The sequence below is a fragment of the Meles meles genome, chromosome 1 (genome assembly GCF_922984935.1).
Source record: "Meles meles chromosome 1, mMelMel3.1 paternal haplotype, whole genome shotgun sequence".
NCBI lineage: Eukaryota > Metazoa > Chordata > Mammalia > Carnivora > Mustelidae > Meles > Meles meles.
Window position 1 is genome coordinate 176,278,638 of NC_060066.1, and position 16,490 is coordinate 176,295,127.

The 16,490-nt window shown below is 34.6% G+C and overlaps 1 protein-coding gene across 3 annotated transcripts in view; it reads left to right on the forward strand.

Annotated features, from left to right (window-relative positions):
* The window catches only part of FAF1 (Fas associated factor 1), a 495,897-nt gene that overhangs the window by 48,159 nt on the left and 431,248 nt on the right, over positions 1-16,490 (forward strand). For 2 of the 3 annotated variants that reach the window (XM_046003527.1, XM_046003533.1), the window contains exon 2: positions 13,556-13,624. In XM_046003527.1, coding sequence (XP_045859483.1) covers positions 13,556-13,624 — 69 coding nt within the window. Of the gene's footprint in view, positions 1-11,224; positions 11,264-13,555; positions 13,625-16,490 lie in introns of those variants that run through there. The other variant, XM_046003539.1, reaches the window with a different exon arrangement.

Consider the following 16,490-nt stretch of genomic DNA (forward strand, 5'->3'; position numbering starts at 1 on the left):
GAGTAAATAGGAAAGCTACATAGTTAAAAAAAGTGAAATAGGAAGTAGTTTAGAGAAAATGATCACAATAAAATATAGAGAGCATTTAAAAGATGACATAGAGGCTGGAATGAGATGCAGCTATATGGTAAGTATGAGATATGATAAGGGAGAATAGATTATGTGGGAGAGATAATATCCAAGTAAATGAAAGTGGAGGATGTTCCAGAAATATAAAAGTACCCTTAAATAGTCAAACACTGTGCCAGAATAGCAAAATCAAAATAACTGCTAAATTCTTTATAAAGTTTGGAGACTAGCCCTTTATCTGATAAGTCATTTGAAATGTATTCTCCCACTCTGTGGGTGGCCTTTTAGTTTTGTTGACTGTTTCCTTTGCTGTGCAAAAGCATGATTAAGTCCCAGTAGTTCATTTTTGCTTTTGTTTCCTTTGCCTTTGGAGACCAGTCTAGCAAGACTGGGCTGTTGCTATGGCCGAGGTCAAAGAGGTTGCTGCCTGTGTTCTGTAGAATTTTGATGGTTTCCTGTCTCACATTTAGGTCTTTCATCAATTTTGAGGTTTTTTTTGTGTATGTATGTATGGCGTAAGAAAGTGGTCTAGTTCCGTTCTTCTGCATATGGATGTCCAATTTTCCAACAACACCATTTATTGAAGAGATTGTTTTTTTCCATTGGATAGTCTTTCCTACTTTGTTGAAGATAAGTTGACCATAGTGTTGAGAGTCCATTTCTGGGTTCTGTGTTCTGTTCCACTGATCTATGTATCTGTTTTTGTGACAGTACCATAAGTTCTTGATGATTACAGCTTTGTAATACAGCTTGGAGTCTGGAATTGTGATATCTCCAGCTTTGGTTTTCTTTTTCAGAATTCCTTTGGCTATTTGGGTTTTTTTTCTGGTTCCATACAAATTTTAGGATTGTTTGTTTCAGCTCTGTGAAAAATGCTGCTTGTATTTTGATAGGGATTGCATTGAATGTATAGATTGCTTTGGTAGTATAGAGATTTTAACAGTATTTGTTCTCCTAACCATGAGCATAGAATGTTTTTCCATTTCTTTGTGTCTTCCTCAATTTCTTTTGCAAGTGTTCTGTAGTTTTCAGAGTAAAAGCTCAACACCCCAAAAACCAAAAAAATCCAATCAAGAAATGGGCAGAAGATATGAACAGACATTTTCCAAAGAAGACATTCGGATGGCCAACAGACACATCAAGAAATGCTCAGCATTACTTGGCATTAGGGAAATACAAATCAGAACCACAGTGAGATACTACTTCATGTCTGTCAGAATGGCCAAAATGAACAACTCAGGAATTAACAGATGTTGGTGGGGATGCAGAGAAAGGGGGACCCTCTTACACTGTTGATGGGAATGAAAACTGGTATAGCCATGCTGGAAAACAGTATGCAGGTGCCTCAAAAAGTTAAAAATAGAACTATCCTATCATCACTTTTATTCAACATTTTACTGGAAGTTCTATCCAGTGCAATGAGTCAAAGAAAGGAAGTCCAAGACTTCAGTTTGTGAATTGAACATAAGAAGAAACAAGTATTATTATGGTTGTATTGACATGGTTTTGTGTAGTTAAAATCATAAGGAATCTACAGAAAAGCTACTGAAAGTAAATCAGTATATAATTTAAAAAATTTAAAAAATAATTTTAAAAGAAGAATACCACTTATAGTAGCACTCAAAAATCACTTAGAGGTAAATTAAAACACATATGGGATAAATTTTACTAGGAAAATAAAATTTAAATTATGTGGACAGATTTTTATTCATCAGAAGTCTCAGTATTGTTAAGATACCAGTTCTCCCCAGTGGATTATAGAGTCACTGCAATCCCAGTAAAAATCTTAGCTGGCTTTTTTTTTTTTTCCTTAAAAGATTTTATTTATTTATTTATTTGACAAGCAGAGATCACATATAGGCAGAGAGAGAGGAAGGAAAGCAGGCTTCCCGCTGAGCAGAGAGCCTGATATGGGGCTGGATCCCAGGACACTGAGATCATGACCTGAGCCGAAGGCAGAGGCTTAACCCACTGAGCCACACAGGCAAACCCCTTAGCTGGCTTTTTGGATAGAAATTGACAAACTGATCCTAAATTTATATGGAGAAGAAAAGACCTGTGATAGCTAAAATTTTTTAGAAAAGCAGCAGATACTTATCTTTTTTCAAGATTTACTATAAATATAGTATCATTACTGGTGGGAGATTAGACATATAGATGAATAGAACACAGTAGAGTCCATAAATGGATTTCCAGGTGTAACTAATTGGTGATAGTTGCCAAAGTATTCAGTAGTGTATGGAGATACAACTAAATTTTGTGTGTTGATCTTTTACTGGAATTTTGCTGAATTTATTAGCAGAATTAGCTTTTCTTCTTTTTTAAAAAATTGTGGCCAGTTTTACATAACATAAAATTTACCATTGAGAATTGGACACCTGGGGCGCCTGGGTGGCTCAGTGGATTAAAGCCTCTGCTTTTGGCTCAGGTCATGATCCCAGTGTTCTGGGATGGAGCCCGGCATCGGGCTCTCTGCTTGGCAGTGAGCCTGCTTTCCCCCCTCTCTCTCTGCCTGCCTCTCTGACTGCTTGTGATCTCTGTCAAATAAATAAATAAATAAAATAAATAATCTTAAAAAAAAAAAAAGAAGAAAATTGGACCCCTCATGTACTGAATGGAAAGGTAAAATGATTCATGCTGTGGAGAACAGTTTGGTGACTCCTCAAAAAGTTAAGCATAGTTACCATATGTCCCAGCATTTCTACTCCTTGAGATATATATATATATATATATATATATATATATATATATACCCAAGAAAATTAAAAAATTCTATCCAAACAAAAACATGTACATAAATGTTCATAGCAGTATTTATTCTTTTTTTTTAGCAGTATTTATTCTTAATAGTCAAAATATAGAGACAACCCAACTGTCCCATCAATGGATAAATGGATAAAAAATATACTATAGACATAAAAGGGATGAAGTATTGATACATGCTATAATATGGATGACCTCAAAAACATACTAAGTGGAAAAACCCAGACACAAAATGTCACACATTGTATGATTCCATGGATATGACACCTCCAGAAGTGGTAAATCTAGAAATAGGAAGCAAGTTGGTTATTGCAAGGAAATGGGAGGAAGAAAGAATGGGGAGTGACTGTTAACAGGCATGAGGTTTTCTTTTAGAGTAAGGAAAATGTTTTGGAACTTGATAGAAGTGGTGGTAGTACGACCCTAAACATAGTAAATTGCTACTGAATTGTACATTTTAATTTTTTTTTTCTTCATTTTATTTATTTTTTTCAGCGTAACAGTATTCATTGTTTTTGCACAACACCCAGTGCTCCATGCAAAACGTGCCCTCCCTATTACCCACCACCTGTTCCCCCAACCTCCCACCCCGACCCTTCAAAACCCTCAGGTTGTTTTTCAGAGTCCATAGTCTCTTATGGTTCGCCTCCCCTCCCCAATCAATGTCCATAACCCCCTCCCCCTCTCCCAGTCCCACCTCCCCCCAGCAAACCCCAGTTTGTTTTGTGAGATTAAGAGTCATTTATGGTTTGTCTCCCTCCCAATCCCATCTTGTTTCATTTAGATGTGGTATATATACACAATGGAATACTATGCAGCCATCAAAAGAAATGAAATCTTGCCATTTGCGACGACGTGGATGGAACTAGAGCGTATCATGCTTAGTGAAATAAGTCAATTGGAGAAAGTACATTTTAATTTTATGTTACATGAATTTCACTTCAATTTTGAAAGATGTATTTCTTCACCGTAGGGAGTTCACTTGTAGTATAAAATAATATCCCTTGTTTTAAAAAAACGGTATTCTATCTAGGAAAGCAAGGGTAGAACCGGATATATGTTCAAGGAAAGGTGTAGGCAAGAAATGGGAAATGAAGAGACCAGTAGGGACATATACTAAAAAATAGGAGCCAAAAAGTTAATGTACTTTCTAATTGTTAATGACTAATTCTGAATGAGGGACACTTAATAGCAGTCTAGAACTATAAAAAGAACCACACAGAGGAAATATATTTAAAGAACTGGCCTATCCTTTGTGGCAGAGAAAGAAACTAGTTGGTGGTACCTGAAGGAATATTCTGGATCTTTCTCACTTTAGGAAATCTCCTGGGGGAAAAAACTGATTCAGAAAAACCCAGCATATGCAATAATAAATAATGAAAAAGGGAAGGGCACTGCATCAATATCCACTTGTCTCCGCACTGTAACTGTTCTTTACCTATTGAATTGTTTTGGTACCTTTTTCAAAAATCATTTGGCTATAGATGTATGGATTTATTTCTGGACTCTCATTTCTGTTATATTGGTTTATATGTCTATCCTGTATCAGTATCACACTGGATACTGTAGCTTTGAAATCAGAATTGTGAGTCTTTTGACTTTGATTTTTTTTCCTTTCCCCTCAAGATTGTTTTCACTTTTTTTTTTTTTTAAATATTTTATTTATTTATTTGACAGATAGAGATCACAAATAGTCAAGAGAGGCAGGCAGAGAAAGAGGAGGAAGCAGGCTCCCGATGTGGGGCTCCATCCTAGGACCCTGGGATCATGACCTGAGCTGAAGGCAGAGGCTTTAACCCACTGAGCCACCCAGGTGCCCCAAGATTGTTTTCACTCTTCTGGCCCCTTGCATTTCTCTTTGAATTTGAGGGTCAGCTTTTCCATTTTACAAAAAAGGCTGTGGGAATTTTAATAAGGATTGCATTGAATATGTACATTTCTTTGGGTAGTATTATCCTCTTAATGGTCTCCCAAGCCATGAACACTGGATGTCTTTTCACTTATTTAGGTATTTTAAAATTTCGCTGAGCAGTGTTTTATAGTTTTCAGTATATACATCTTTTACTTCCTTGGTTAAATTTATTTCTATATATTTTATTCATTTAGACCATATCATAAATGGAATTATTTTCTTAATATCCTTTCCAGATTATTCATTGCTAGTGTATCGAGATACAACTAAATTTTGTGTGTTGATCTTTTATCCTGCAGTTTTGCTGAATTTATTAGCTGTAACAGTTTGTGTGTGTGTGTGTGTGTGTGTGTGTGTAGTCCTAGGATTTTCTATGTCTAAGATCATCATATCTAGGAATAGAGGTAGTTCTACTTCTTCTGTTATGATTTTGATGTGTTTTATTATTTTTTTCTTGCCTAATTGGTCTGGCTAGAATTTCCAATATAATGTTGCATAGAAGTGGCAAGGGTGGGTTTTCTTACCTTGTTCTTGTTCTTAGGGTAAAGGTTTTTAGTCTTTCATCATTGAGTATGCTGTTAGTTGTAGGTTCTTCATAAATATCTTTTATGTCACAGAATTTCCCTTTTATTCATAATTTATGTGTTTTTATCATGAAAGTTTGGATTTTTCAAATACTTTTTCTGCATTGTTTGAACTGATTTTGTTTTGTTTGTCTTTCTTTCGGTCTTTATATGGGTGTAATGATTCCTCTGTGTTGAACCGCTTTTGCAATCCTGGAGTAAATCTCCTTTTAATATATTCTGGCTTGCTAGTATTTTGTTGAGGATTTTTGCATCTATATACACAATGGATATTAGTCTGTAGTTTTCATTTTTTGTGCTCTCTTTGTCTGACTTTGTTACTGGTATGCTTCTGACCTCATAGAATGACTTAGGAGGTTTTCCTTAGCTTTTTGGGAAAGATTTATAGGATTAGTGTTAATTCTTCTTTAAATGGTAGAATTCAGCAGTGAAGCCATCTGATCCTTGGCTTTTCTTTACTGGGATGCTTTTGATTACTGATATAATCTGTTTGTTATAAGTCAATTTGGATTTTCTGTTTCTTCTTGAGTCAGTTTTGGTAGATACTATGTATCTAGGAAATTCTTTCATTTCATATAGGTTATTTAATTTGTTGACATACAGTTATTCATAGTGTTATTTTTGTTTTTATTTCTGTGAGGTCAGTAGTCATATTCCTACTTTCACTTCTGGTTTTTGTAATTTGAGTCTTCTCTCTTTTTTTCTTATTCCGTCTAGCTAAAGGTTTGTCAGTTTTGTTAATCTTTTTGAAGAATTGATCTTTGTTTTTGTTGATATTCTCTATTTTTTTCTATTTGTTTTATTAGTCTCTAATTTTTATTATTTTCTTCCTTTTGCTGGCTTTGAGTTTAGGGGTTATTTTTCTGTTTTTTAAGGTATAAAGTTAGATTATTGATTTTAAATCATTTTTGATTTAAGGTTTTATTTGAGAGAAAGAGTGTGTGTGTGTGTGCGCGCACGGGTGCGCAAGTCGGGGGAGGAACAGACGGAGAGAGACAAGCAGACTATGTACTGAGTACAGAGCCACATGCTGGGCTCGGTCCCATGACCCTGAGATCCCATGACCTGAGCTGAAACCAAGAGTTGGATGCTCCACTGACTGAGCCACCCAGGTGCCCCCTAAATCTTTTTTTTTAAGCAGATAATTTACAGGTGTAAATTCCTTTTTAAGATATTTTGTGTGATTTCAGTCTTTTAAAATTCATTGAAAGTTGTTTTCATATGTTTCATCTTAGAAAATGTTCCATTAACACTTAAGAAAAATAGTATTTATGTTGTTTTTGGGTGGAGCATTCTACAAATACTGTATCTAGTCAGTTTATACTATTTTTCAAGTTCTCTCTTTCCTTACTGATATATTTTTTTAAAAGACTTTATTTATTTGAGAGAGAGAGCAAGCATGAGAGGGGAGAGGGTCAGAGGGAGAAGCAGACTCCCTGCAGAGCAGGGAGCCTAATCTGGGACTCCATCCTTGGACTTCAGGATCATGACCTGAGCTGAAGGCAGTTGCTTAACCAACTGAGCCACCCAGGCGCCCTCCTTACTGATATTCTGTTGAGTTCTGTCCTTTATTGAAGGTAGGATGTTGGTATCCTGTTACTGTTACTGTAGAACTATTTCTCCTTTCAATTCTGTCAATTTTTTCTTCATTTACTTTGGAGGCTCTGTTACTAAATATATATATATATTTCTTATTTTTATAAGATAAATTGTTTCTTTTATCAGTGTATAATGTCCTTTATATTCTCTTATAAAATTTTTGGATTTAAAGTCTATTTTATCTGATATTAGGATAGTCATCCAACCTTTCTTTTGGTTACTAATTGCACATACATTTTTTCCATTCTTTCACTTTTCACATCTGTGTCTTTGGATCTGAAGTGAGTCTTTTGTAGACAGCGTGTAGTTGGATCATGTCTTTTTATCCATTCTGCTAATCTCTGCCTTCTTATTGGAGAGTTTAATCCATTTACACCTAAAGTAATTACTCATAAGGATGCCTTTAGTTCAGATATTTTGCTGTTTGTTTTTGGCATGTCATTCTTTTTCCCTCAATTTTCTCAATTCTTTACTGTCTCCTTTTTGTTTAGTTGACTTTTTTGTATTGTACTGTTTGATTCCTCTCTCATTTCTATTTCTGTAAGTTATTTTCTTAGTGGTTACTCTAGGGATTATAGACTCTCCATTTTATAATGATCTATTTTGAATTAATACCAGCTCAGGAGTGCCTGGGTGGCTCAGTCATTTAGCATCTGCCTGCAGCTCAGGTCATGATCCTAGGGTCTTGGGATTGACTGGGCTTCCTGCGCAGCAGGAACCCTGCTTCTCTCTCTCCCATTTTCTCTGCTTGTGTTCCCTCTCTCACTGTGTCTCTATCAAATTAAATAAATAAATAAATAAATAAAATCTTAAAAAAAAAAAACCCTTAGCCTCTGTAGTGTATAAAATCTTTTCCTGTATAGCTCCATTTCTCCTTCTTTATGTTGTTACCTCATCTTGCATCTTTATCCATTCTGTGCTTATTAATGCCAATTTATAATTTTATTTTATGCATTTGTTTGTGAAATCATGTAAAAAAAAAAGAAGTTATAAACCAAAAATAGAGTAATACTGGCTTTTGTATTTACCTATGTAATTACTTTTACCAGTGTTATTTATTTCTTTTTAGGGTTTCCAGTTACTGTCTCGGGTCCTTTTGTTTCCCCTGGTGGACTTCCTTACCATCTCTTGTAGCATAGGTCTAATAGTGACAGCCTCCTTTAACTTTGTTCATCTAGGAATGTCTTATTTCCCTTTAGATATAAAGGATCAGTTTTTTGCTTTTGGCTATTATTTTTTGTGTGTGTGTGTGTGTGTGCTTTTTAAAATTTTAAATTTTTAAAATTTATTCTTTTTAAGTTTTATTTTATTTAAATTCAGTTAATTAACATATAGTGTATTATTTAGTTCCAGACATAGAGTTCAGTGTTTCATCAGTTGCATATAACACCCAATGCTCATTACATCACATGTCCTCCTTAATAGTCATAACCCAATTACTCTATCCCCTCTCTTTTTTTGGTACTTTAGATATATATCATGCCACTGCTTTTTGACATTTACAATTTCTGATGAGAAATTAATGGTTAATTTTATTGGGGAATCTCTTGTGCACGAAGTACTTATTTCTTTCTACTTTCATGATTCTTTTTGGCTTTTGATCTCTCAATTGTAATTGTTTTGGTATGGATGTGTTTGCATTTATTCTTTCAGGACTCTGTTGAATTTTTTAAATGTGTAGTTTTTTTGTTGTTGTTGTTGTTTTTTTTACCAAATGTAGTTAAGTTTTTAGCCATTATTTCTTCAAATATTCTTTCTGCTTCTTTATTTCTTCTCATTCAGGAACTCCCTATTATGACTATATTGGTACATTTGGTGGGGGTCTTACATATCTCTTCAGCTTTGTTCATTTTTCTTTGTGTTCCTCAGACTGGATAATTGCATTTAATCTACCCTCAAGTTCTCTGATCCTTCTTCTGTCTTCTCATAGTTGCTATTGAAACCCTGTGGTTAAATTTTCATTTCAGTTACTGTACTTTTCAGCCCCAGAATTTTTTTTTATTTCTTTTGAACTAATTTGTATCTCTTTACCAATAGTCTCTATTTGTTGCTCATTGTCTTTTTGGTTCCCATTAGCTCTTTGTCCATGGATTCTTTGAACTCTGAGAATATTTAAGATGATGATTGAAAGTCTTTGCCCAGTAAGTCTGATGTCTTTTCTTCCTTGTAGACAGTTTCTGTCAGTTTCTCCTTTGAATGGGTCATACTTTGTTATTTCTTAGCATACATTACAATTTCCTTTTTGAAAAATGATTATTTTAAATATTATAATGTGTCACTGTGGAAATCAGATTCTTCCTCCTCTACCTGTGGTTTGTTTTTTGTTGCTTTCTGTGGGTTGTTTTCTGTAGCTTTCTATGGGTTGTTTTCTGTTTGTTTACTGACTTTTCTAAACTATTTTTATAATTTTTTTTGGTGATGAGCTGTCTCTGTCTTAAGTCTGCTTGGGCTACCATGACAACATACCATAGAAAAGATTTATATTCTCATAGTTCAAAGGGTGAAAGTGAGATCGTGTTGCCAGCATGATTGGTTTCTGGTGAGAACTCTCTTCCTGACTTGCAGATGGCTGCCTTCTCCCTTAGTTCTCACATGGCAGGGAGAAAGAGAGAGAAAGAGACGGAGAGGCAGAGATACACTGAGAAAGAAAACACCCACTGGTGTCTCTTCTTATAAGCAGCACTAATCCCATTATGAGGGCCCCACCTTCATGACCTCATTTAAACCTGATTATCTCCCAAAGGTTCCCCCCACCCCATCATGGTACCATCCGATAGGGATTAGGGATTCAGCATATGAATTTTGGTGTGTATATGGGTGTGGGGCACAGATATTCTGTACATAATAGTCTCTGAAATCTTTTCTTCTTTAGCTGTGGTCTGCTAGTAGTAGGAGAGAGACTTCCCTGAATATCTTAAGTAAAAAAAGGAAAGAGAAAAGAGAAAAAAAGGAGAAGAAAGAAAATCCTTTCTTAGTTTTTGCACACTGGCTTTGTGTTGGAGCACTCTAACACTTAGGCTATTTACAAGTGTGTCTTTACTTTCTGTTTCTGCTGAGCCTAGAGATGAGCGAGTAGTTTTCTCAGGTCTTTTCTGACTAGGTTTCTTGCCTTGCACATATGTATGGCTTTCTAAATTCCCAGTGTTTTTTAATGTCCTAATTTCCCAAAGAAACCCTTGCCATTTTTCTTTCAGGTTTTTGGCATATCTTGTTGTTTGCTTTAACTGGAATATTTTTTCTCAGGTGGCAATGAGTTTTTCATTTGCCTTAAAAATTTTTCTGAAGAATGCCCTCTGCATAGCTGCTCTTCTGTACTAAGAGATTTTCAGGTTGTTAAAATAAAGGAGAGAGCCTTGAGTCCGTCCTGCAGGTAGCCCTGCACGGGTCACAGCAGACAAACACAAATTCTTTGAGAACAGAGTCTCCTCTGCTCCATCTAGAACCAGCGACCAAGGTTCAGCTGTTGAAATGTGGGCTAGTATATTCAAGACTGCCACAGAGCCAGGAGTGGGGAAAGGGAAATAAAAACATCACAAAGCTTTCACCTGTTTTGAAGTACCTTTTTCATGTATCAGCATTTGTTTGGTTGATGTAAACTTTTGACTAATTTCCAGAGTTCTGAGAAATTTGATTCTGACACCATTTTTAGGTGTTTCTATGGAGGGGATAGCCTCTTGGAACTACCTCTTACATGTTTTTCTGAGGGAAGAAAGGATGATGTCATTGAGGAAGTATATTTGGCTGGTGCTTTCTGATATTTGTTGCTGTTAGGTTCACAGTTAACCCCTATAGTTTTTCTCTCCTGTTCCCTCTGTGCAACTTCTGCCCTATCTTAATTCTTCTAAGCTGCTTTTATTAGTATTTTAGAACCTTTCGTTATCCTTGTTTTTTTCATTTGGCTTAAAATAAAGATTGCATTTTTTAATGTCTTGTTTGCTTTATTGCATTTTTATGGTATCAAGGAATCAAATTTTGTCCTGCCTTGCTCCCCAAATGTCCTTCTTGGTGCTTGTAGTCAACCCTTATTCCTACCCTAAGCCTCTGGTAATAATATGTTTTTTGTTTTTATAATTTTGTCTTTTTTTTAATTTTAATTTTTTTTATTTTTATTTTTTAAAGATTTTATTTATTTATTTGACAGAGAGAAATCACAAGAGAGGCAGGCAGAGAGAGAGGAAGGGAAGCAGGCTCTCCGCTGAGCAGAGAGCCCGATGTGGGACTCGATCCCAGGATCCTGAGATCATGACCTGAGCTGAAGGCAGCAGCTTAACCCACTGAGTCACCCAGGCGCCCTAATTTTGTTTTTTCTAAAATGTCACGTAGATGGAATTACGCAGTATGTATCCTTTTGAGGTTGGCTTTCACTTGGCATAATGCATTTGAGGATTTCTGCACATTGTTTTGAGTTGTCAATAATTTGTTCATTTTTGTTGCTGAATAGTTTTCTGTTGTATGAATGTATAATTGAAGGACATTTGGGCAGTCTTCTGTTTTCACTATGAATAAAGCTGTTGTAAACTTTCATTTTATAATTTTATGTGAATGTAAGTTGATTTCTTTAGGATAAGTAAATACCTAGGAAGTGGGATTACTGTGTCATAATTTTCTTAGAAATTGCTAACCTGTTTTGTAAAGTGGCCATATAATTTTGAGATACATTTGTACATGACACATATGTCAGTGTAGAGAGTTCTGTTTTTTCTGCATCCTTACCATCACTTGATATTGTTAGTGTTTTGGATTTTAGCACTCTAATGTACAGAAGTGGAATCTCTCTGTGTTTGTTTTACATTTACCTATCGACTAATGCTGTTGAGCATTTTTTTCGTGTATATTTGTGTATCTTCTTTGGGGAAGTTTCTGTTGAAATCTTTGGCTATTACTTATTTTAATTGAGTTTTGAGAATTCTTATATTGTAGTTATTAGTCGTTTGTTAGATGTGTCTTGTAGTATTTTCTCCCAGTCTGTGGCTTGCCTTTTCATTCTCTTAACAGTGTCTTTCAAAGAGCAGTAGTTCTTACTTTTAAAGAAGTCCATTTTATCAATTTTTTGGGTTTTGCTTTTGCTATTGTATTTAAAACTCATGAAGATTCCTTCCTATGTTTTCAGTATTAAAAATAGAATGAAAGTCATAAATGTAATTAAAAAGTTTTTAGTATCCATGTTAAAAAAATTAAAGAGAAGCAGGTGAAATTAATTTAAACTTATTTTTTAAAAAAGATTTTATTTATTTTTATTTATTTGACAGAGACACAATGAGAGAGGGAACACAAGCAGGGGAAGTGATAGAGGGAGAAGTAGGCTTCCTACCCCAATGTAGGGCTCAATCCCAGGACCCTAGTATCATGACCTGAGCCAAAGGTTGACACTTAACGACTGAGTCACCCGGGTGCCCCTGAACATTATGTTTTAATTAGGCCAACATTTTCAAAATGGTCGTCTCAATACACATTGAATAGAAAATTATTATTTTTATTATATTTAAAGATTTTATTTTTAAGTAATCTCTGTATCCAGTGTGGGGCTCGAATTTATAACCTGGAAATCAAGAGCTTCATGCTCTACCAATTGAGCCAGCTAGATGCCACAAAAAATTAATAATAAGTATTTACATTTTTTATTTTTGTACTGAATCCTGTCCTCATGTATATTTAACATAGCACATCTTAAGTCACTTGAGGCACATTTCAGGGTCTCACTAGCCACGTATGTCTAGAGGTCACCATAAGCAGATGGCACAGATCTATAAGTCTTAGAGTTTTAGGTTTTACTTCAAATCTGTTTTTTATTTTAAGTTAAATTTTGTATAAGGTATATAAGGTATGGATTGCAGTTCTTTTTTTTACATGGTTGAATGTGAGAAACTTTTTTTTTTTTTTTTTTTTTTTTTAAAGTAGGCTCCAGGGGTGCCTGGGTGGCTCAGTGGGTTAAAGTCTCAGCTTTTGGCTCAGGTCATGACCCCAGGGTCCTGGGATCTAGCCCCACGTCTTCAGTGAGCCCACTTCTCCTCCTCCTCTCTCTGCCTGACTCTCTGCCTGCTTGTGATCTCTCTCTGTCAAATAAATAAATAAAATCTTAAAAAAAAAAATAAAGTAGGCTCCATGCCCAGTGTGGAGCCACATGGAAACTTTTTATAGGGGCGCCTGGGTGGCTCAGTCGGTTGTGTCTGCTTTTGGCTTAGGTGATGATCCCAGGGTTGTGGAACAAGTCCCTGCTGAGCAGGGAGCCTGCTTCTCCCTCTCCCTCTGGCTGCTGCTTGCCTTCTTGTGCTCTTTCTCTGTCAAATAAATAAATAAAATCTTAAAAAAAAAAAAAAGAAACTTTTTAGTAAAAGTTGTTCTGGGCAATTAGAAATCTCCAGATCATTCTGGGCTCCAAAGTTCAGCATTTAGACATGCTTTCTTTTATTGCTTTAACTTAATTGTCTTTTATTTCAGTGTAATGTAAATTTATTTTATAATTAACAATTTTGAAACCATATTTGTAAAATGCTCAGAAGTGTTAGGTATTTAGTGGCTTTATTCATACAATTTTTAAAAGTGAAATAGCACATTTATGCTTTTAATTTTTTTAAGATTAACGCCTTCATTCCCAAACTTGTATCTAAAATTCTCACTTTGCTTCCAGGCATGTACTGGCATTGAAAACATTGATGAAGCTATTACATTGCTTGAACAAAATAATTGGGACTTAGTGGTAAGTACTTTTAATTTTTTTTCTTTTTTCCAGCTTTATTGAGATATAACTGATACCTAACATTGTTTAAATTTAAGGTGTATAGTGATGATTTGATACACATACATATTTTGAAATGATCACTGCAATAAGGTGAGTTAACACATTCATCATCTTATATGGTTACTTTTTTGTGTGTGGTTAGAACTTTTAAGATTTACTTTTTTAGCTATTTTCAAGTATACAGTGTAGTACTGTTACTATAGTTACCTTGCTATACATTACATCGCCAGAACTTACTCCTTTTATACTTTGAAGTTTGTATTCTTTGATCACTTTCATTCACTGTCCCCCATCCCTAGCAATCAACAGTCTAATCTGTTTTTATGAATTCCATTTTCTTTTAGATTCCACATGTAAGTGACATCATACAATATTTGTTTTTCTCTCTCTGAGTTATTTCAAGAAATTTTTTCTTCTTTTGGACCAGTAATCAAATTATATTAATTCTTCGATGTCTTTAATGTTCTTTATAGGTGATTTAGCATATCATAGCCCATTTATAACTCTAATCTAAATGAATAAACTCTGAATGTCTTTAATATGAAGTTTGTGTTTAGTATTAAATTACTAAATTATTATGAATTCTTAGATAATTTGAATAATTCTTAAAGTTGTTCTCTTATGTTACTATGAATTAAGGTTCCTCTTCTGTAATATCTTGGTGCAGATGCTTGGTAGGAGAGAAAATGCAGAGTTGTCTAAATGTCAGAATAATTCTATTTGATGTTTTCCCTTCACTTTCTGGGGCTTTCACTGATGATCATTCCTTTCTAAAGCTATTAACTCATATTTTGTTGTGTGTTTTTACAAAAAAATTTTAAAAAATGATCTTCGGAGAGTTTGTTATGGAGGTGGTTTAGTTTTTTGAGTGGGGGGAGGCACTAACTCAAATCCTGGCACAGCACTACACATTCACAGAATTGTAATTACAGTTGCAAGGCAAACTAAACATGAATTTTTTAACAGTATAGGAACAGTACTGGTTGTGTTGGGATGACACAGGTGTCCCTGAGTGCTTTTGAAGTCCTAAAAAAGTCCAAATTATAATTTTGAAGAAGTGTTATTTTCAAAGGTCAAAACTTGAAATGTGTGCTTATAGAACTGAAATTGGATATGTAGATATAATCAACTATCAATTGTCTATGTTTTGTGTAGATTTACTGCTGTTAACTTTTTTACTTAAAATATAAAAGGCCTCTATTTTCTGCTTGTACAGTTAACATTTTCTAGCGTATTATGCAAGGGGACTTTATCTTAATTGTGTGATTAAAATTTTTTTTATATAAATGAGGTAATTCTAGTCCTACTATTTTGTAATCTGCACTTTTCAGTTAACAACCTGTCACGAATGTCTAAGTAAATGTGGCTAACTGCTCATTCTTGATAATGTTCATTTAATGTTTGCATGGTATGCTGAGGGGTGGTTGTAACATAATAATTTTACCAATCAGTTCTATGCTGTTAGACACTTAGGATTTTTGCAGCATTTTGCTATTATACACACTACTGTAGAGAATATTCTTGGACATTCCTCCTTGCATACTTAACCTCTTAATTTTCCTAAAAAATAATAAATAAATTCAATTCATAAGTGTATTTCTGTGTCAAATTGTGTGTGTGTGTGTGTGTGTGTGTGTGTGTGTGTCTGTGTCTATGTGTTTGGTATTTATAGTTAAATGGCCTTCCAGGATAGTTTCACTAATTTAAATCTTTATCAAATATACACATTTTTGAGATTGTCTTTTTCATTAAGACAGAGCTTCCTTATTTTTCATATAGGGCATGTTCAGGCACTTGTCAAAATTTATAAATGTTTGTATGACCTGACTCCAAATCCATGCTTTTACCATACTATAATCTTTTTAAAAAATATTTTTATATTCTTTTAAAAGAAGTTTTTGCATTAATCACTTGCTGCTCATCATAACAAGTTCACTCCGTAATCCCCCACATATTTCATCCATCTCCCCTGCCCCTGACCATTAGTTTGTTCTCTATAGTTAATGAGTCTGTTTCTTGATTTATGTGTGTTTCTCCTTTTTCCCCCACTTTGCTCCTTTGTTTTGTTTAAGTCACACATATAAGTGAAATCATACGGTATTTGTCTTTTTCTTACTGATTTATTTCACTTAGCATTATGCTCTGTAGCTCCGCTAGTTGTAAATAGCAAGATTTCATTCTTTTTTTATGGCCCAATAATATTCAATTGTATGTATATACGACATCCTCTTTATCCATTTGTTGATCAGTGGGCATTTGGGCCACTTCATAATTTGGCTATTTTAAATAATTCTGCTATAAACCTTGGGGGATATGTATGCCTTTGAATTAGGGTTTTTGTAATCATTGGGTAAATACTCAGTAGTGCCATTGCTGGATTGTAGGGTAGTTCTATTTTTAACTTTTTAAGGAACCTCCATACTGTTTTTCAGAGTAGCAAAAATAAACAGTTGGGACTGCATCAATATAAAAAGCTTCTGCACAGTGAAGGAAATAGTCAACAGAACTAAAAAGCAGCCTGTGGACTGGGAGAAGATATTTGCAAATGACATATCTGATGAAGGGTTAATATCCAAAATCATAAAGAAATTTTCACACTCAACACCCCAAAACCAAATAATCCAGTTAAGAAATGAGCAGAAGACATGAGGAGGCGCTTTTTCAAAAAAGATATCCAGATGTCTAATAGACATGAAAAGATGCTCAACATCACTCATTGTCAGGGAAATAGAAATCAAAACCACAATGAGATACCACCTCATACTTGTCAGAATGACTAAAATGAATAACATAAAAAAATAACAGGTGTTGGTGAGGATGCAGA